At 42.0% G+C, this 21,131-nt stretch overlaps 2 protein-coding genes across 4 annotated transcripts in view; one reads left to right on the top strand and one right to left on the bottom strand.

Annotated features, from left to right (window-relative positions):
- The window catches only part of MOSPD2 (motile sperm domain containing 2), a 46,764-nt gene extending 36,126 nt beyond the window's left edge, over nt 1-10,638 (bottom strand). The window contains exons 1-2 of one of the 2 annotated variants that reach the window (XM_006029403.3): nt 10,503-10,638; nt 10,336-10,405 (exon numbers count right to left, since the gene is read on the bottom strand). In XM_006029403.3, coding sequence (XP_006029465.1) covers nt 10,336-10,405; nt 10,503-10,511 — 79 coding nt within the window. In that variant the 5' untranslated portion in view covers nt 10,512-10,638. The remainder of the gene's footprint in view (nt 1-10,335; nt 10,406-10,502) is intronic. The other variant, XM_014522602.2, reaches the window with a different exon arrangement.
- The window catches only part of FANCB (FA complementation group B), a 30,971-nt gene continuing 20,200 nt past the window's right edge, over nt 10,361-21,131 (top strand). The window contains exons 1-4 of one of the 2 annotated variants that reach the window (XM_006029404.3): nt 10,361-10,730; nt 15,549-16,585; nt 17,728-17,880; nt 18,405-18,497. In XM_006029404.3, the coding sequence (XP_006029466.1) occupies nt 15,653-16,585; nt 17,728-17,880; nt 18,405-18,497 (1,179 nt within the window). In that variant the 5' untranslated portion in view covers nt 10,361-10,730; nt 15,549-15,652. Of the gene's footprint in view, nt 10,731-14,148; nt 14,167-15,548; nt 16,586-17,727; nt 17,881-18,404; nt 18,498-21,131 lie in introns of those variants that run through there. The other variant, XM_006029405.1, reaches the window with a different exon arrangement.

The raw sequence follows: 21,131 nt of genomic DNA on the forward strand, positions 1-21,131 counted from the left end.
GACCATACATAATTTTTCACAAAAGTGGATTAAGTTTTGAACTTCGGCCTTTTAATTCGTGTTACTGGAAAAAAATAGCACAATTAAGTCGAGTAAAGCCTGTCCATTCTTCTCTAGATCCTCTAACAGAAGACGTGATTCAATTAAGTTATTGGGGGAAGGAACAAGCTGAATTCAGGGAGATCACGTAAGAGACATGCTATGCAGTACACTCAGCTCCACAATGATTCCAAAGCTGGGATTGCTCAGAACAGGGAGGATGCTAGGAGTTGGGGTGGCAAAGACCAGAAGATCTACCAATACATATGTGTCACTCAGTTGAGTTAAAATTTGTTATGACGACAACGTGGATACATTGATTACCACAGAACCAATTAAAAAAAATAAATCAGGTCTACGTGTATTTTTAATTAGACATTTAAAATAAAACCACAGAAAGTCTAATATTGTTGATGTAACTTAACTTTTTATAGACTCCTTTTAACATCGCAATGGAAAGTCTAGTGACTATTACACTGGGTAATTTTCCTTTTACTTCAAAAACTGATGAAGCTTCTTTTGCAAGATAAATATGGCCAGTACAATGCTTTTTTTAGTATATTATCCAGTTCTCCGCCCAGTAAGGTTCACATATTACACATACTTGTTTACAGACAGATTCAAACACACCTCTACACTATGCATACGTGTCAAATTTTGTCTCAACTTGCTTGTGCAATGCTACTGACTCATATGAAGCATCCCAAAAACATTAACAGAACAAAAGGACATCATACACTGAATCAATTAATCACTTCTTAGAACAAACTATCATTAAAAGAAAACCAGACTCCTAGCCACAGGAAACAAAGTAGCATGAAAGATAGTGAAAGATGTGAAACATTCACGCCATTAAGAGTGCTTCAATTCAGATACGCATGGCTCTAAAATTAGATGTACATATCAAAACTGAAGATGCACCAATATTACTAATATCCAGAATCAAAAATGTCATGTATTTGTTGAAGAATCCTAAGTTTCTCTTGGCAATTTAGAACTACCTAGTGCACATTATTATATTTCACAGTAGGGGTGCACAGATAGAGATTTTGGGGGCCGATACCAATAGTTGATTTTTAAGGAGGCATATTGGCCAATACCAATCTGATTTCCGATATAGCTGCATGCAGCTGGTAAGTTTGTTGCGGTAAAGGGGGGTGGGGGGAAGGAAGTAAAGGGGCATGGGGGGGGCAGATCAACACCCTCCACAGTGAGGGAGCAGTGGGGCTGGGATAGGCGCTGCCCAACTGGGGCAGGGAGGGCGTGTGCCTCTGGATCTATGCTGCGCAGGCTGCAGCTGCGGGCTGAGGCCAGGGGTCATGCTGTGCTTGGAGCGGGTCCTAGCAGCACTGGGAGCACAGCCCCCCACCTACAGCTTGCCCAACCCACCCCACGCAGATCTGGCAGCACACAGCCCCCATGCCCTCCTGGACGAGCAGCAGGAGCAGCGGTGGGAGCTGCCAGACAAGCTACCGGACAAGCCACTCCCAGACCAGCAGCTCGCTTTGGTGGGAGCCACCCCCACCTTCGCCGCGGCCCCCAGACAAACTGCAGCAGTCCTGCACCCGCCCTGCCCGGACACTGCCTACCCCAGACCCACTATTCAGTCACCACAGGGGACACTGATCTGCCCCCCTCTCCCCTCTCACTACAGATTTACCAGCTACACACACCCGTCCATGCTGCCTGTGTGCTGTGCTGCAGCTGCGCACAAGCACGGGCATTTATCGGTCAAATTATGAGCCACATCAGGCCGATTTCCGATATAGTCAATTTTCTTTATATCGGTGCTGACCCAATATCAGATCGATGTATCAGTACACCTCTATTTCACAGTATTTGCAGTAAAGTATTTTTATTCATAAAAGTTCTTGTATTTCTTAACAGGTAATTAACAATTCTTAACAATAGGTATGCATTCTTCATACTAGTTATAGGCTACCTTATAATTTAAGATAGTAAAAAACACTGGCTCCAGCCTTAATAGCTGTATCAGACCCATGTGAAAAGGCTACCCTAAGGAAGAAGTAAATATATTTATAAAGATTTTGACATAGGAAAATATTTGGGAAATGAACTCCTTCACCAAGCAGTTTGTAAGACATGAAAAACAGGGTATCAGCTCCATAGGGGATAAGGTGGGGGCGAGGGGTGGAAATAGCTCACTAGCAGAACTTATGTTCACAAAGCTTTCAAATCTCAGAGACCCCTTACTCAACAGAAACAAAATCTCATTCATCATATTAAGTTCAGTTAGTTAAAGTTTAATCCCGATTAGAAATACTGGTCCTTAATGTGGTTACTTGAGATAGCACCTCTCTAAGGTATTCATTACCAAATTAAACAGTTACTTAAGTCATTACAATCTAACACAGCCATCTCAAAAAGGTATTTGTTTCCTGGGAACTAGAGTTCTGATTAGGGTTCACACTGTTGCACATACTTGGGAGTCTGAGCACAAGGTGACCCACTCAAAGATAGGAAGTCTGAAGATACTAAATAAAAGCTCTCTCTCATACAAACTGAACACTGGATATTAAGGCTAAATTTACAGACTATCATCTGAACGTATTGAGAGAGCTCCATATGTCAGCTCTGAAAACATTCATGACGTGGACATTTCACAGGCAGATTATAAAGGTTGCTTTGGTTTAAAAAAAAAAAAAAAAAAAAGACCCTGCGGCTCTCAGGGGATTTAGGTCAATACCCAGTTATATTTTGTGTCAACACGTCACCTAATAAATGCAAAACTACATAATCCAATCTTTAGGCCTCTGGACTGTAACTAAAAGGTAAGTCTATTCGTTCTTCCCCCTGCCCAGATAAAAGCTAAATGTTGTTTTCATAAGGGAACAGCTTTACAAAGAATCTGATTTTACTGGACAGGGAGACTACATTAGCTAAAACTTGAAAAAGTTCAGACTAGGGTAAAGCTGAGTTCTTAACTTCACATTTCACTCTGAAGAGGGAGATAATAGGCCCTCACTACTTTGAAAACACTTTATTCAGTTGACGGAATGAAATAAATTTCCCCAATACCTTCTACATTTTATAAACATAGCCTAATACAAATCTAGAAAATGAGATTACTTGCTGAATTAATTAAGGGCAAAGATTCTCAATATCAGAAACATGATTCCTGACTACTTCCTCCATACGTACTTCATTCTTCTTCAACTGTCAAACTGCTTAATTACACCACAAAAGACAATGCTCTAACAGGGCTGTCAAATATATGGTCTGTGGGTCAGATCCAGTCTGCAGAGCTCCATAATCCAGCCCCCAGTGTTGTTTCACTGACCAACACGCTGCACCAGTCCCAGGCTGTGCCACCCATGGCGTTTGCTGGGACTCGGTCCCACCAGCCTGGGTAGGTGCTGCATGTGCTAGATCAGGTACATGGGACAAGGATCCTTGGGCCTGATCTAGCCAATGAAGTGGTTCTGTACCACTTATCTGGTTCACAGGACCAGATATGTTTGATGCCCTAATGTATACAATATTTCAATCTGTATTAAGTAGTAGCTGTCAATATTTTTAGAAAACTTGAATCGTCTATTCTGACTATGCCATGTTCCCAAGACTAATCATACTTTTATACAGTACTTGCATGTTGACACACAATAAAGCAAAACAAAACCAAAAACAACCTCATTCTGAAACAAAGCCCCTCCCTCCCAGCAAAACTAAGTTATCCAAAGTGAAAACGCATAGGTTTTAACAACGTGCATTTATTGTAATTGCTGAAGTCCATCTTCCCAAAGATTTTGGTTTTTTTGAAACAGAATTACCAAATAAAAAAATGGTTTCAATGAACGTTTACCAGCCTCTAGACTAGAAGTTTCACTGTTAGATACAGAACATTTAGATACTCGTGTTGGGAGGTCCACTTCGAATACAGCAGATATATATATACTCTAGCTCTCCTTTCTGATTTTCTGGATTGCCTTTTAATTCAGTTGTCTCAGAGACTAAGTATACAGTTACAGCCGCAACTCAAAAAGACGTTCAAGAATAGAGAACTTGCAACACATTTTTGCAGTAGATTCCAAACCTTGGGGAAGGCATATAATGGATTTAATTGTTTATATTCTGAAATCTATTTTCCAAACCTATGTTTGATCTTCTCAAATCCATAACAATCTACAGTTACTTTTATCTCCTTTATTCTTTTAGAAATTTGGAAGCAACAAGATAAAACTAGTTATGAGAGAAGAAGGCATCTAAAGGACACAGCGGTACCTGACTATAATGTAAAAAGCTGTTCTCACTGGCATTCAAAATCTCTTGCTTAAAGCAATTCCACTCCATTACTGGAAGGATAAAGAGTTCCCAGAAAGAATTAAAGGGATTAAATCTACCAGTGAATTTTAACACACTCCCTTTAGCAGCACAGTTTTGAGGAAGATCCAACACTCACTATTATAACTGCAGATTTTTATTTTTGGAACCTAATTTTTTTTCTATTGAAAGAAAAAAGCCTGAAAGGTTTCAGATGAATTGACCAACCTTGCCTCTGACAACTTGGGCATTATTTGTTAAGTAACAGATTTAGAATATTTCTCTTTACCCAAGTGCTGCCTACAAGGAATAAGCAGCAGTCGTTGGTGTGTGTTTAACCACAATGCCTTGTGTGAACAGCAGGTCTTTCTTTACATCAAGCAACAGGTGACCCAAGCTCATACATCTTGGAAGAACAAATTTAGACCATACTTCGAGGATAAATATGAAGGCTTGTATCCCGTAAAAAAAAACACAGCAGATTAGGAATCAAGGATGACAGCTAAATGAACGTAAACTGTAGCCAAAAGACAACTTTAAGTTCCACCTAGGAAACACTGAATAAAAAAGGTAATCTGTGTTACCTCTGCTATGAAACAAGTGAGATGACTTCTGGAATAGTGTGTCCAGTTCTGGCTTTGACACTTAAAAACATATATATACACTGAAACATTGGAGAGTCTTAAAAAGAAGAGCCACAAGAATGATTCAAGGAGAAGAAAAAAAAACATGAGAAATTTAAGGGAGTTCAAACCACTTAGCGTATACCAGTATCAAATAAAAGGTGACTTATTTATGTACTAGATATACATCTACAAGGGAAGAATAAAATGAACAATAAAAGACTTTTTTTGTTTTAATCTACCAGGTCAAAGTGCAACAAGGGTTGTCTATGCTACTGAGTTACTGCCACTGTACTACAGCAGCAGTGCTAAGGCTGCTGGCTTCCATGGTAGAGATACAAGTCTGCTGACATAGATTTTTTTTCTGTGGCCAGTGCAAAACAGCTTTCCCAAACAACAAAAGTTCATCTGGCAGGAGCTACCTTCTGTCAAGCAAAGCTCGGGTGGCCACAAAGTATAATCTTCTGACATACCTACCAGATGTAGTTCAACTGGCACTCTGTAATGTGAACAAGGACAATATCTTAGAGCTGGAAATTGAAGCTAGACACATTAAAACTGGAAAAAAGGTGCACATTTTAAAATGGTAGGCATTATTAATCATTGGAACAACTTACCAAATGATGTAGTAAACATTTAATCATGCTGCATCTTTAAATAATGTCTTTCTAAGTGATTCAACTTTAACCAAAAATTCCTGCGCTTGATGGAAGGATTAAGCTATGCATTTGCACAAGATAAACGCACAGAATAAAGTAATAGTGGTTCTTTCTGACCTCACAAATTAATAGAAGCAACCTAGGCAGACAAGGTTCTTTGGGTGAATCTGGTCTCTTTTATTAGACCAACTTAAATGGTTGGAAAAAAATTTTAAGCAAGCTTTCCAACTATTTAAATTGGTCTAATCAAAGATATCAGATTACCCAAAGTACCTTGTCTGCCTATGTTCTTAGACCAGGAGCGGGCAAAATGTGGCCCGGGGCCCAGATGCGGCCTGCCAGGCCATTCTATCCAGCCCACGGGGCCCCTAAAAAATTTAGAAAATTAATATTTATCTGCCCCTGGCTGCCTATCATGCAGCCCTCAATGGCTTGCCAAAATTCAGTAAACTACCCTCTGCCCAAAATAACTGCCTGCCCCTGCCTTAGACCAACATGGCTACAACCTAAACCCCTACAAGCAACCTATAGGTCTCAGAAACATGCACATCACTGACTGTTGTTCAAAGGGCAGATTCAGCTGCTTTCTTCTCCAGACCATTCCTGTTCCAAGTAGTCTGGAAAAGGAGGCTTTGTATGCTGACCCTGTTTCTTTGTAGTAAGATTATTAATTTCCAAAGACTTATTTCTGAAGTTATCACAGGAAATCCATAAAAATCCATTAAATCCATAACTGTACATCTCCACCAAACTAAATATGAAATGATTAGCTGTCCTGTTAACTTAAAAGAAAGTATCACTAGAGGGTGGTTCTCCCTAGTTTGGTTTATTTTCATAAGAAACTTGAACTTTCAACTGGATCTGTTGAAAAGGACTCCAAGCACCACTTTCCCCCTTTTATTGTTGGTATAGTACATTTAATAAGCCCTTTGCTTAAAGAGATGGATTGTTTTTGCACACATACGCACACATGTACACGTTCGTGATCAGGGATCCTGGTTTTCTCCAATACAAAAAAAAATCGCCACTTTTTGGATTAAAAAAAAAAAGTAACCCAAAATCCACATTTTTCCATTATGAAAATGAAACACCACTATATAGATATCTATATTATAAAATAAAAATCCTAATCCTTTTGTTTATTTTGATTGGTTTTCTTGTTTTTTTACACAGGATACAGACCTCCATATCTACCCTCTAAGTATGATCCAAATTTGTTCTTCCAAGATGTATGATCTTGGATCACCTATTGCCAGACCTGAAGAAAGAAAAAGAAAGATCTGCCTTCTGTGTGAACAGCAACAGTGTGGTTAAACACATACCAAAGCCTGCTTCTTATTCTTTGGAGGCAGCATGTTTAGAAAGTACAGGAACAAGATGAAGCATTCTGGGTTTTCCCAGGTTATACAAACAAAAAAAGTTTGGGTTTCACACATGAAATCTTAAATGAAGAGAAATCTTGGATAAGGAAAAATCATGATCAAGAATTATCCATAATAATTCTCATTATGGATTACAAATATGCACATTTTACATCACAGAAATACCCACTGAAGTCAAGTTCAAGGATAGGTTTGCAGGCTTGAGGCCTATGCATGAAAGAGGTACATTTCAGGTGGAACAGTTATCATGTTGAGCAATTGAATGCTTCTGTTCACTTGTTTGCACTGAAACTGCTGAAAAGGAAGGAGAGTCGCTACTACCTACATGGAATCTAAATCACAACTGATATCCCATTAAAGCATATTTACTCTTGGAAGATACATGCCTTAACAACATTAAATCATGCTGCTGAATGTTGGGTGACTGTAAGACCATGCATTTTCCCTCTAAGTTGAAGTCCGTCAAGTCTGAAAAGAAGGCCAGCTATTGTGCCAGGTCAAATATTCACACCTGGAAATTTCCACATTTTGAAGCGAACTGGGATTACAATAGCCTACACGTGTTGAGAACTCACAAGCACCTCATACCTGGGTGAGCAGTGCCACACGTTGGGGCTCCCAGATGGCAGGAGGCACAAGGCTCAAGGAATCAAGGTAACTTATATCTCCCTCATAGCTAGTAAAGTCATATGGGACACAAGATCTTTCCTGTCTCAAGCTGGGAGTTGGACTAGGTCAGAGGTTCTCAACCTTTTTTGTACCAGAACACATTTGTAAACATTGATGTAAATAATAATAGTTTAAATGGAAAACAGACCCCTGGCCCCTCACTCTGGATCCACCGTCTCCCACCCCAGACTCCACTTCCCAGTGAGTGGGTCAGGGAGTGGGTATGTGGGCAGGGGACACGTGCCTCCTGCCACCCCCCAGGGTTACATGAGGGAAGCTGTGAGAGCTGCTCTCCACACTGCCTGGCAGTCACGTGCATGTGTGAACGCACTCCCTGCCAGATCGCCCTCTTCCCACCTCCCCCAGCCCCAAAAAGCAGGCTGGCAGACTTCCAGCCGCAAGGGGCAAAGGGAACCCACCATTTCCCATGTTTTCCTCCTTTAAGGGAGAATCCATGTTTAAAGTTTGTTCATACATTCTTGCGACCCATAGGTCAAGAAACGCTGCATTAGATGACCTCCTGAGGTCCCTTGCAGCCCTACTTCTGTACGATTTCTATGGCCTTGTCTCTCCCCAGCAAAGGAGCACTGACATCAGGCAACACAGTCCTCAAATAAATGACTGACCCTAGGCACCAGGGATCACCAACGTGCAACCCCACAGCAAAGCTACTCTGCAGCAAGGGAGATGCTCAGCCCACCTGGCCCAGGGGCAGCCCCTGGGAGAGGTCAGCTCTTCACTTCTGCTACCTTCCAGACAGTGTTGCCAAGTGTACAATAATAACTGTATTTGTACAATAGTTTCAACCGTTGTATAATACATAACCAATAAATTGCAGAAGTATTCAAAATGTATGATTTTTTTAAAATGAAATCTTCATAATTTTAAGAGGAAGCAAGTTTTACCACCTGAAACCAGAGACCCCGCTCCTGCCTTTGTTCAAGGTAATTTGCATTATTACAGAGCCCAGAGATACCTCACCACATAAGAAATTATGGCCCAGAAGAGCACGCTGTCCTTTTCCTCTTCTGTGAAATATAAAGCATCATAACCGGAAGGAAATATGACTCTACAGCCTGCCTGTTACCAAATGACTTCAAGGTAAAAAGACTATTCCAACTTTTCTGAGCCCTACCTGCATAAAATAAACTGCTCCAAACAGGAGATTTTACCACTCCTTCAACTCTGTGAAATATGAACTTTCATTACTACCTAGGAGAACTTTTACAGTCTTTTCTCCTTTGCCTAAAGAACGGCACTTGTGCCCAAAAGCTTGCAAATAAAGACATTTCTTTGCAAAAATCTAGTTGGCCTAATAAAATATATCACCTCTACGACGAGTTCCAATTCCAAAATGCACAATAATTTTTGAGGTAGCTAACTGATGCAGCACATGAAAAACCCAAGTCACTCTCATGGAGTCTTAACCAACTTTGGGGTTTGCTGTCAAGCACTTTCTTATGACTGCTTGCCTTGAAAAATATATATATTTTTTTATATATTTCATGTTCCAGATCAAATTAGCCAAATCAGTTCCAAATCAAAGCAACTGAGCAGAAGTCAATCATTCCAACAACCGTATTGATTGATCAGGCAGAACTCAATCGTTCTAAACAATGTGTATGGTGCTGCAATCCACGAGCATCCTCCATCCCAGGCTTTTCACCCTGGGACTCCCAGATCCAATAGCAACCATCTCATGTGCAGGCCTGAGCCGAGAGGTCTTGAGGTTGGGATGTTCCCAGATACTATAGGCAAGTATCCTCCATCCCAGACTCTTTAGTCCAGGACTTCAGATGTATTGGGGGGGGAGGGGGGGAATTTTTCATACTCCAGGTCAAAGTAGCCAAATCAGTTGGGAGCCAAATCTCAACTGAGCAAAACTCAACTGTTCAAGAAAACTATACCTAGTGCTACAGCTTGCAAATACCTTCTACTTTTCAGCCTGGGGCCAATGCATACTCCCAAATCCAGTGGCAGACATCCTACGTGCAAGACCAGGCCCAGAGGCATCAGGGTTCAGATGTCCCTGAGTCTCGCTTGCCCTTAGCCAAGTGCCAAAGGAGCAAGCTAGGGAGAAATCTGCCATTTCCATAAAGTAGGCGTGTCACTGAGATCCTCCCACTGGAGGCATTTTTACACATATAAGCACTACAATGTAAGTGTTGAAAGGTGCTCAGCACTGCAATGCCTGCAATTAAGTGGCAAAACACGCGTCAGTGCTGAGAAAATGGCGGTGGCATGCTTTTGAACTTAAAACACACGGAAGGTGGTTTAGTTCAAAAGTGCCCTGCTGCCATTTTTGGCGCGTGGATGCACGTTTTGCTGCTTATACACCTGCAGATGATGCAGCGCCGTGCATTTCAACTCAACTCGATTACTCAAGTCTGCTCCAAAGTGACGGATCGCCAGTGTGCTGCGGGACCAAAAAGTATGTGTGTAAATGCTCCAGGAAATGAATAACACGATGCGGGGTGCCCTGTGTGCAGAGCATCCGACAGGGGTGCCCCTTCCACCTACACAGGTCATCATTCACGGCCATCTCATTCGGGGAACAGACCAGTGCAGCCAAGACGCTGGATCTTAGCCACTTTGACGACCCAGGTCTCTCTCGCTCACTGTCCACTTGTAATATAAAACATATAAGACTTATTCACATGGGGGGGGATATCAGGTACCGACCTGGCAGCTGCTCCGCCACAAAGCGCCGCCGGATCTCGCTGACCAGCGCGGCCTTGTCCGCCGGCTGCTGCTGCGGGGGAAGCAGAGACGACACCGCATCAGGCCACCAACCACCCCAAACCGCAACCGCCGCCCGTTGGGGGAGGAGGGAGACACCCGCGCCTCACCTCGGCCATAGCCCCGCCAAGACTCCCCGACGCGCAGCGGCCGCGGACAGCAACAAGCGGCGCGGGGCGGGGCAGGGCGGGCCCGCGTGACCCAGCAGCCACCGCCTGGCACCGGCCACAACAACTCCCCTCCCCCCGCCGCTTCCGGGGTGGGCGGGGCCTGCCGTCCCTTCCCAGCGTGCTTTGCGTGGCGGGAACGTTTGGAGCCGGAGCGCGGCTCGGGCAGCGGTGAGAGTTCCGTTAGTGCCGCGCGGGCGGGGCAGGTCACGTGGTTCCAGCGGCGGGGTTCGGGGGGCTCTGCTCCACTCTACTCCTTTCCCCTCCCCCCGCGGCTGCGAATGGAAGAGTGGCTCCTTTGTCTCGTATTTGCATATGCATATGTTGGCCTTGCGGTTATTTAATTGAGGTGGCGGGAGAGATGGGCCCGCCCCCTGAGAGGGAGGGAGAATTGAAGGGTCATGTGTTGGACTTAGTCCCCAGCTTGGGTCTCTGGCTCAGGCTGCCCTTCTCTCTGCCTGATTCCTAGACTGGTTTCCATCGCGCTCAGGCCCCGTCTCAGGCATTCAGGGCAGGGTGCCTCTGACGGGCTGTAACTACAGCCCGTTGGAGGGGACTCAGTGAATTGAATCAGCTGCTGTGACCGTGCTCCAGGAGACACCAGCCTCACGTGTATCTGTGTCCCCACTCTGGAAAATCGCGGTGGGGCACTTGAACTGGAGCTCATTGAACAAGCTTTAGTTAAAATACCCCCCACTAGCATTTTTCAGTGTGGGGATGCTGATACACGTGATGTTCCAGGATGTTCTAGGTGCTTTAATTAACGTGGCTCTGGAGCCATGTTAATTAAAGCATCTTCCCTGCCCCCCCCCCCCCCCCCCCTCCCCAACAGATTTACTAGCCGGATGCTGCTTTCCAAGCTGCCAGGCTGCTTCCAGAATCATGTCCATAAACATCTTAAAACTCTGCTTGGTTTTTTGGCTAAGGTCAAGCGAGACTGGGGACGTTTGAACCCCAAGGCCTGTGGGCCTTGGGCTTGCACATAGGATGCCTGGCTTGATGTAGGCTGTATCTGAAGCCCCAGAACGATGGGCCCAGGAGGTGGCCCCGTGGTAGAGCCGTGAAGGCTTTACCATTGAGCTTTGCTCGCTCAAGCTTTGAAACTTCACTGTTGGGCTTTACACAATTGAATTTAGAACTGATTTGGCCTTGAACAATATAAAAAAATAAATTAAAACTGGAAGCATAACTCTCTTTGTGATGCTGCTGTACAAGGGGATGCTGGTCTGTGACTCCTGGGAAGCAGATATGTAGAGGTGAAATGACTTGTCTGTTTTCATAGCATTAAATATTTTGGGGAGATTGCGCATATATTATTTTGGTTACAAGTATGGACCAGTATCTAGATTGGACGAGGTTTGTAGCAAATGGCTGCTGCTTTTATTCTCTCTCTCTCTTTTGTTCTTTAAGTGGAATTGGCTATTTGTGGCTCAGTTCTCAGGAAAAAAAGGGGAAAGTTTTGCTGATAATACAAAAAAATCTGTTTATTTCGCTTTGATTGTAGCTAGGTCTTTCCAGAGGGAAAGCTTTTGCTGATAAACAGATTTTTTTTGTATTATTTCACTTTGATATCAGTCTTTTTTACTATTATGTAACTTTCAAGTGATAACTGGCCTGGGAATGGCATGTCAGCCTTATCTGGAAAGGAGGGAGTGAGAAGAGCAGAAAGAAGTACAAATTGTGCCAGAAGATTCAAATGTGCGCAAACTGTCTGCTTCAGAATTTGGAACTTGTAACACTGCTGAATCTGTTTTCTTGAAAGATGGCTGCTTGATCACAAGGAGTTTGCAATATCTATTTTTAGGTGTTTTTCAAGCACAAATTTAGAGGAAATGTATATTCTTAATCTCAAAAAGATGACTAACTATAAATGTCAGTTACAGGAAAAAAATAGCAAAGTTCTCTTTGTGTAGTTCTCTTATGCACTTTTTAAAATAAGAGTTCTGCAATTTTCTTTCCTTGGTATCTGTTTTCCTGCCAAAGGCAAATTAAAGAGAAAAATAAAGCGATTTTTAGCCTACCCTTGAGTTTTGGGGCTTGATAATGTAAATTAACTACTGTTGCCTCAGAAACTTTCTAAAACTGTTAGTTTAGTTAAGATATAAATTATCTGTCTGATGGGTCTGGTTACTTGTCTAGAAATTATTATCTAGGCCAGGGATGTTCAGTCTGTGGCCTGCAGGCCAAATGTGGCCCGCAGAGCCATCACATCTGGCCCTCAAGGCTCCCCATGGGTCCAGAAATTTGGCAGTGGGGAAATGGTGACCATTAATATAGCCACCCTGCCCCCTGCCAATCCCCAATCTTTGTGTTGCCATTCAGAGGCAAGTTAGGTGCCTTTCCTCTTTAGGGCTAGGCCATGCTCCCTTCCCCTGCGGGGCCAGTTAGGGCCTAAGCCTCCTGCCTCCCCAGGCCCAGGCCCCCTTCCCTCCTTTTGGGGCTAGGTTGGGGCCTGGCTATGCCCCTTCAGCCCCCAGGGCTGAACCATGCCCCGTTTCCTCTCCATGGGGCCAGGTAAGGTCCTTTCCTCTGTGGGGCTGCATTGGGGCCAGCCTGCCCCTTCCCTCCCCTACCTCTGCACAGCCAGATGGTGCCTACCTAGGCACCAGATGGGGAACACTGGCTGGTTCCAAACTGCAGACAGACCAGGCACTGCCAGTCTGATCTGCCAGGCAAAAACGTTGAGCACCACTGTTCTAGGCAACAAGTAATCTTACTCTTAGGGGAGGGGGGAGAGAACTCTTGTCCTTTGAAGGTGTTTTTATAATTGTACTCAAGAATATATTATCTGTAAATGGAATTTTGCTTGAAGGAAAAAAAAATCAAGCTTGAGAGATTTTTAGAATTGCAATTCTCTCATCTGTTTAATTTCTTTTTCTTACCTTCTTGAGTTTTATGATTCCCTAAGTATGAAATAACCTTTTGGTTGCTCTAAACTGGTTCTGCTCTTTCCTAGCAAAGAGGTAGTCACCAGATGATGGTGAGGAGCAAGTATTTGTCATACCCTCAGGACCTTTCCTGTGGGGCTTCCCAGGCCTCTGTACTGTTGCCCCTTGTTCTGAATGTGTCTGAGGCCACTGGACAAAATAGTGCAGAGATTTGGAACGAGGCATCATCAATACAGTGATGACACCCAACCTACCCCTCTTTCTCAGATGACCCCGTGCCCTACAGTCTTAGCCCTTTTCCCGGTTCCTGGCTGCATCCAGAGACTGGATGCAGGTGATCCAATGAAAACTGAAACCAGACAAGTGAGAGATGATGTTGGTGGGTAGACTGTGTACAGATTGAATTGGGGTGGGGAGGACTCAGATACTGATCATCAACTGGGTATAGCCTCCTCTTGTTACTTGGGTTCATAGCCTTGGGATGCTTCTGGATCCTTTGTTGCACCTAGATCTTCAGGTGATGACCATGGACCTTTCACCAATTCTCTCTGGTGCGGAGGCTGTGACCCTTTCTTTTAAACTCTGACATAGCCACTATCGTCCACAGCTTCATAGTTTAGCCATCAAATTACTGCAGTGTGCTGTATGTGAAGTTGCCCTTGATGACTATCCAAAAGTTGCAGCTGGTGCAAAATGTGGGAGCCTGCCTTCTGACAGAGGTGTGTCACCCAGAACATATAACTCCATTGCTCCAAACTCTGTGTTGGCTCCCAGTAACTTTGTGGGCGCAATTCAAGGTGCTGGTTTTGACCTATAAGCCCTAAATAGCCTGAGGCCTTTATACCAAAGGGACCACATTCTGCCTTACACCTCATTGTGATCCCTAAAGTCCATTGAGATAAACGTTCTGCAAGTGCCATCAATATACCAGTCTGCTTGGCAAACATACTTGGCAGATCATACTCAGTACTCATTCCTCAGCTCTGGAAATGCCTCCCTTTGGACACCACCCAGAGCCCAAGGATAGATGTATTTTGAAAGTGCTGTGAGATCTGTTTGGGAACACAGGGCCTTGTTACTGAGTAATTTTAAGAGGCTTGTGGAGTTCCTGGATTGGCTGCATGTTAACACCTTTTAAAGTACTTTATTCACTTTAAAGTTACACAGCTCCATGGCATGATTATTTCTAATCCGCCTAATTTTGCAGGCTCCAGAGAAACAAGGATTAGGTCCCTCCAGAACTTGCCCCACCTTGCGCCACTGCTGGCCAGGCTGCCAGCCAGCTGGCCAAGTGCCACCTGAGAGCTCCAGAGATAAAAAGTTCAGGCCCCTTGGAGCTCAGGTGATACCCAGCCAGCTGGCAAGGGTCAAGTTTCAGTGAGACTAGAGATCTGCTTCTCCAGGTCTCTCTGATCTTGAAGCAGCTGGCACAATGGGGGCTTGTTTTCTGCTTTCTGCCCAGCGGGAGCAGGGAGCTTCTAGTGGCAAGTCACAGCTGTGCAGGTGAAGGACAGATAAATCAGGTTTTTCACCTTAAGGTGTGACTGCTTCACTAAGCTGATCAACACTAAGCTGATTAACATTTGTGTGGCTTTCAGCACAAGGTCCATGTTTAGCAGACAAAGCTAGGCTGGGATATAGTTCAGGCAGGGCATATGTTTTATACAGTTACTCTACTAACTTTTTAAGTTATTTTGTTTTCCTGCCTTATAAGCTAGTTTGTCTTCTTATTGTAAGCCACTTTGAGTCTGTTTGGAAGGTTAGTGTATAAATTGAATAACTGAATGCACTGAGTTTAAGTTACGTTATGAAATTGCCATTAACCAGTAAACTAATGCTTTTGGTAAATGTCATTTTCCAAATTTGTCCCGTTAAGTTGAAAAATACTAATTTTTTTCCAACAAAATGTTTATTAACCATCAACATTTGGCTAATTAGTTGCTTATTTTGATTGCTGTTCCCTAATTCTGACTGAGGTAGATTATACACTAACTTTATGACCATTAGGGTAAACCATATGATTGTAATCTGTACTCCTTGTTATGCATTTCTTCTGAAAAATCTGTTAATCCAGATTTTTTTTTTCTGTTCACATTTGCAGATTGAAAAAGCCTGAATGAGTTGATTTTTTTTTCCGAAAGAAAGAAGGCTTCTAATGAAAAATGGAGATATTCAGTCTTGATGTAGTCAAATAACTAGAAAAAGATGCTGTCAGATAGACAAGAACAAATCTTGTCTTACAATGGAGAGGTCCTCATTTTTCATCTGTCTAAAGCAAAATGTGGAGAGGGGACAGTTAATAAAACAGCAAGATTACATGTCAGAAGAATGGTATTTGACAGTGACACTAAACTGTTTGTTCAAAAATCTTCTGGACTGTTCAGCATGCATGGTGGGCACTTGGGAATCGAAATGGTTTGTTTTAGTTGTACAGCAGACTTCAGGACAGGAATTAATCTTCCTTGTATCTTGATGAAAAAGAAGGGAAAAAACAGTGTCTTCAAATATTTTTTATTGTTGCTTCACAACTCCAATGAATTTGAACCATGCTTAAATTTTAAATTGGACTATGATCTTAAAGAAGATATCAGGTTGTTTACTGGCCCATCAGTGTTATGGAGGCATGCACAAAAACTCTTCTATATCTCTCCCACAACTTGTACAGTGCTTAGTGCTCCCATTCATCTTTCTTCCATTCAGTGGGCAGGTGACATTGAGAATGAAGGCATCATTGTATTGGGAGTGAGAACTGTTTGTTCGCCAGAGGGAGGAAATTGGCAAAAGCTTTGCAGCTCAGATGAAGCCATATGGGGTAGCAAATTCTTTGGATATTCTCTTGAAAATCAGAAAATATTAAATGGCACCTGCTTTTTGCCCCATGCTTACAGCACTGTCGTATCTTGTGTACATGTCTGCAAGTTTAACGTCTTGAAAAGCCAGTTTATTACATCAGTTGTTGCTGTCACCCACAAGAACCAGCTGATTTGGTTCCAAGATGGGCTTCCTAAAGATGTCTGTCAGCTTCCATATGAGGAACCCTACTTAATACAAATCGCCACAACAAGTGGAAACAACTTATTCTTTATTGTGTCTTTTGCTTCTGGAGATGTGTGCGCTGTGTGGAAGGACAGCTTTCAGGTACCAATTGTGTTAAAAAAAAATGCTATTGTTATTAGTAATACTGAAGTCCTGTTTCCATCTATATTTTTCTTGTCACCGAAGTTTTCAAACATGAAAAGCTAGTGTGTTAACCCTCTATAACTTCTTACTCTCCTACTCCATTCAAATGAAAAATATAGTACTTAAATATTTTTTGCTAACATTTTTCTGATTTTGTCTGAAAATAGTTCATTCCTTAATTTTAAAAAAATTGTGAACAAGGGCTAATATTTCTGTTGCTATTTTGGTTCTTTGGAATTGTCAATGTTAATCTAAAACAATATTATTAATACAATTGCTAAATCTGTTTTAGGGACCTCGTATACATTTTTTTTGGCTGACATCACTTTAAACTCCCTGCTTATAGCATATTCACTTGGCCTATTTCACTCTCTACCCAGAACAAACACTTAATTGGAAAGACCTAGACAACTTCTTTTGTTTCGGTTCAATGTGTCTAAATTCAAAGCAAAGACCACATAAACTATTAGTATTTTTTTTGATGTGATGTTAGTAAGCTCTGCACAATTTTTTTTTGTCTGGAAACTCATAGTTTACTTCTTCAGCTTTCTATATTTAACAGAAATAATATTAAAAATCCCCTTTGGCCTCTGTCGATGTAATTTGAACTTTCAGTAGAACTGTGAAAAATTCCAAATACTAAAGATAAACATCTCCAAAACTTCTCTAGAAATAAACAATTTTTCAGGAAACAGCAGGACTTAGCTAGTCATCTTTTTCTAATATAGATGTCAATCGCATGACCATCTCAAGGTTTGATTAGTTCTCTATTGTCAATTCTGTTTTTAAACATTGAAAAATTGCAGTGTCATTCAAAAAAACCTGTTATCTAGAAGGTGGACTTCTCTTTTTAAAACATTATGCATGTTATATGTGGGGAAAACAGGGACGCATTCAGTAACAGAACAAGGGTTGCAATTTGGCACTTCTGCTTCATAGTATTGCCCTCTAGTCACCAGACTACAGTGCTGCTTTGTGCAAAATAGTATGTGCTCTCTTGTGATTCTTTGAGAAAAGTAAACAAATTGAAACAAACTCATGCCTCAGATACAGATGTCTTAGAAAACAGTGTACCTTTTAACTTGTTTTTTTTACTGCAGGTTGCTGCCAAATGGGAGAAAGTAAAATCTGTTCTGGTAGATGATTTTATGGGCACTGGAACTGAACAAATTTTATTGGTTTTTGGGGATAGAACCAATGCAGATATTTTAAGCTCTTTCAGGATAACAGATTTTGGAGAAATCAACTATTCAGTAAGTTCAATTTGTCTGTTATTTAAACACACATCAATGAAACTGAAAGGAAAAAAACCCTCTCAAATCATTAGAATTGTGTGTGTAAAGTGAAATGGAATGTGTGCCTGGAAATATTCTTTACATAATGCAATGGTACTTGCTTTTAATAATGAAATCATGATAAACAAGAATATGTTGAAGTAACTTTTACTAAGTTGATAACATCAGATCTTTGGGGAAATTAAAGTAATGCTGCTGAAGATGTTTCATGTTGTAACGACACTTGCTAGAGTACTTGGGGCGGGGGGGGTGTTTCAAACAGGCTCTTAATTAAGATTCTAGTATTTGCTAATTAACCTCTCAATAAATGGTCTTTCTAGTATCTATTATCAATTTTGAATTGTCTTCAGTAGGTAAGATTTGCTTTAATTGCAAGTTGTGGCTTTCTAATTTCTTATTCTGGACTTTTCTATAACTTCATGTCAATAAGCTCTGCACCTTCCTTCTGCTGCTAAATTAATGTTTTGTTTTGTTTTTTTAAGAGTGAAATCAGTTGTAAAGAAGATGTTCCTGTTACAGCAGAACTACAAGAGAATGGTTCTCTTACTATACAAGCTCTTGAAGCAAGATTACAGGTACACATTAATAACTTCTGCCTCTCTAATTATATAAATATGCCTATCATTACATGTCTATTGAAAAATGTAATTAAAGCCAAAATACAAAAATATATAGTGAAAGGGGGAATTCACTATTAAAACACCATTTCACTCCCCATCATTTCACTCCTCTTTCAGCAAGTAATCTTCATTGTCAGTCTTCATTTACTTGTAGTTGAATATGTGCTTCAGATAATAAACTAAAATAATGTTGTCTCAGAAAAGCATTTTTTGCATGTTGGTAGAAAGGGCAGGGGCAAGATTACAAATGCATTCAGGTAATTGTAAGGCTCCAGCTTAATCTGGTAAAGTAAAAGTTTGACAATTCTGGAACTACTCCTTTAAAACATTATGATATCCATTATGCACACACATTTAAATGCCAGCTGTGTCTTAGCGGTGGAACTTACACCTGGGGGAGAGGGGTCCACTGGGTTATATATATATAGACTTAGCAATCAGTGATGTGGATCCTAATTCTGCTCTTGCTTCCAGTTCAGACTGTGACCATGGACCAGACACTTGCTGTCTTGGTGACTTGTTCCCATTTATCACTAGTTGATTTACTGGTATAGGTTTACAAAATGGTGTAAAGAAAACTAAAACACCAGACAAAAGTAATAGAAAAATGAAGCCTACATCCAGTTTCTCTACTTCTGTTATTTTAGATTTTTAGTGGAGTTCTATATTCATTATTCTAATTCTTCCTGCAAAATGTGGAGGAACATGTTTAATGCATTAGAGTTTCACCGGTTCCATCAGACTGAATCTGTTTGGATATAGCTCATAATATCTATTCTTTGCTGGACCCATTCTAGCACTAGATTGACTTTTTCTAGTTTATTTGCCTCATCTCACAATATTACTCAAGTAATTACATAAATGTTAAGTTCATTAGGTCTGTCAGGAGCATTAGTTTTATCTTTACACTCCCTGGATGAGCTAGACCGTATCACTCAAGTGTGTCTATGTTACTTCCTAAAATATTTCAGAAAATATTTTTATAATGGTAATTGGATGCAGCACAAGGCAGGGCCGTGTTGTTCTATATACTTACCTATAATCAATAGGTAGATAAGAGATCTCTGTGTATCTTCATGGCTAGGGACAGACGTTACACACAAACCGGTTTAAATGATCAGAAACTAGTTTAAACCTGTAACAGAACAGATGTTCAGTGCACATAAACCAGTTTCAACCAAACCTGGTTGAATGTAGTATCAGACTTTACTGATTTGGCTCAAAGAGGCTTGTGCAGTGTCTGTCCCAAACTTCATCAAGCCTGGTGATGCCAAACTTCTCTTTTTTCAGCGTCTAGTCCTGATAACAATTTGGGTAAGGGCTATGCTCTAGAAAAATTATTCTAGAAAAAGAAAGATATGCACACTGTAATCTTTAGGGATAAGTCCTTAAGGTGCCTGGCCCCCATGACATTTCATAAATTACTACCTCATTAGTTCATTTTTGAAGCGTATATCTCCTTCCTTTTTGCATCTCTTTCTGGAAAGGCTGTTTGGGTTATGCCAGATCCTCTTCTGCAATACTGCTGTCTGACAGGTTTTTCCCTTTATATACAAATCAGGGAGAATAACTGGCTCTATGGCATTACTGCAGAAAGGATCTGGAGACCAAAAGGATCACAAAGCGTGAGAGTCACCGATGAGATGCTGTTGTAGAAAAACAAACATCTTTCTGAGAAATGCAGAACTAAAACTCTTGGTTCAGAGATGATACCTTTTATTAGACCAACTAAGAAATCACAAAAAAAAATGTTTCTTTGCACACTTTCAGGCACATGCACCCTTCTTCAGGCTGAGGGAAAATTAAAGATGGTAGAAGTCCCCATAGGTAAAAATAAACGTCATTTTGCACAGAGGAAACTGAAGGTAGATGTCTGTTCTTCTGGATCCATGAGAGTTCGTTTATGTGATTTGCTCTTTAATGTGCACATAAGGCAAAATTTCTTCCTGGGTGGTGTCAGATGGCAGAAAGGCAGGGAGGTGTAGAAAAATTTCTTTGTGTGCGGGCCGGGAGCGGTCCGAGGCCCTCGGGGGCACGCGGCTGGCTGTGGCCAGCAGCCCTGGCACGCGGGTCGGGGAATGCAGGCTGGCGGACTAGAATTAGGCATGGACGCTTAACGGTTGATTAAAGATTATGTTACTTACACCGTAGATGGTCGCGGTGCAGGCAGGAAAACTTGCTTGAGTTGCAGCTACAGACAGGAAAGAAGAAAAGCGGACAAGAGTTCTAAACTCGCGAACTCTAGCCCAATCTGGCTGAAGGCTCTAAAAACGCGAGCCCGTCGTGTCAACTGAAGAAAACAACTGGGAGAAGAGCTCTGGATACACTCACATGAAGTTTGCTAGGCTCCGTGGAACTTGTGCACAGGGAAGGGGTTCGTCAAGGGATCGTTCGGCGACGGGGAGAGGCCAGAGGTTGATCAGACCCCTATAGCCTTCTTAAGGTACACGCTGGTTCCGTTAGGCTCCGCAGCGCTTAGAGTTCTTCACGAAACGTGAAGTCCTCCTCCTCCTCCAGATGGTTGTGGAGTCCTCCCTTGCGGGGTTCTCCTTGGAGTTCTCCAACTTGGGCGGAAACCGCTCAAGCCTC

Source organism: Alligator sinensis, unplaced genomic scaffold (assembly GCF_000455745.1).
Source record: "Alligator sinensis unplaced genomic scaffold, ASM45574v1 scaffold1192_1, whole genome shotgun sequence".
Taxonomy (NCBI): domain Eukaryota; kingdom Metazoa; phylum Chordata; order Crocodylia; family Alligatoridae; genus Alligator; species Alligator sinensis.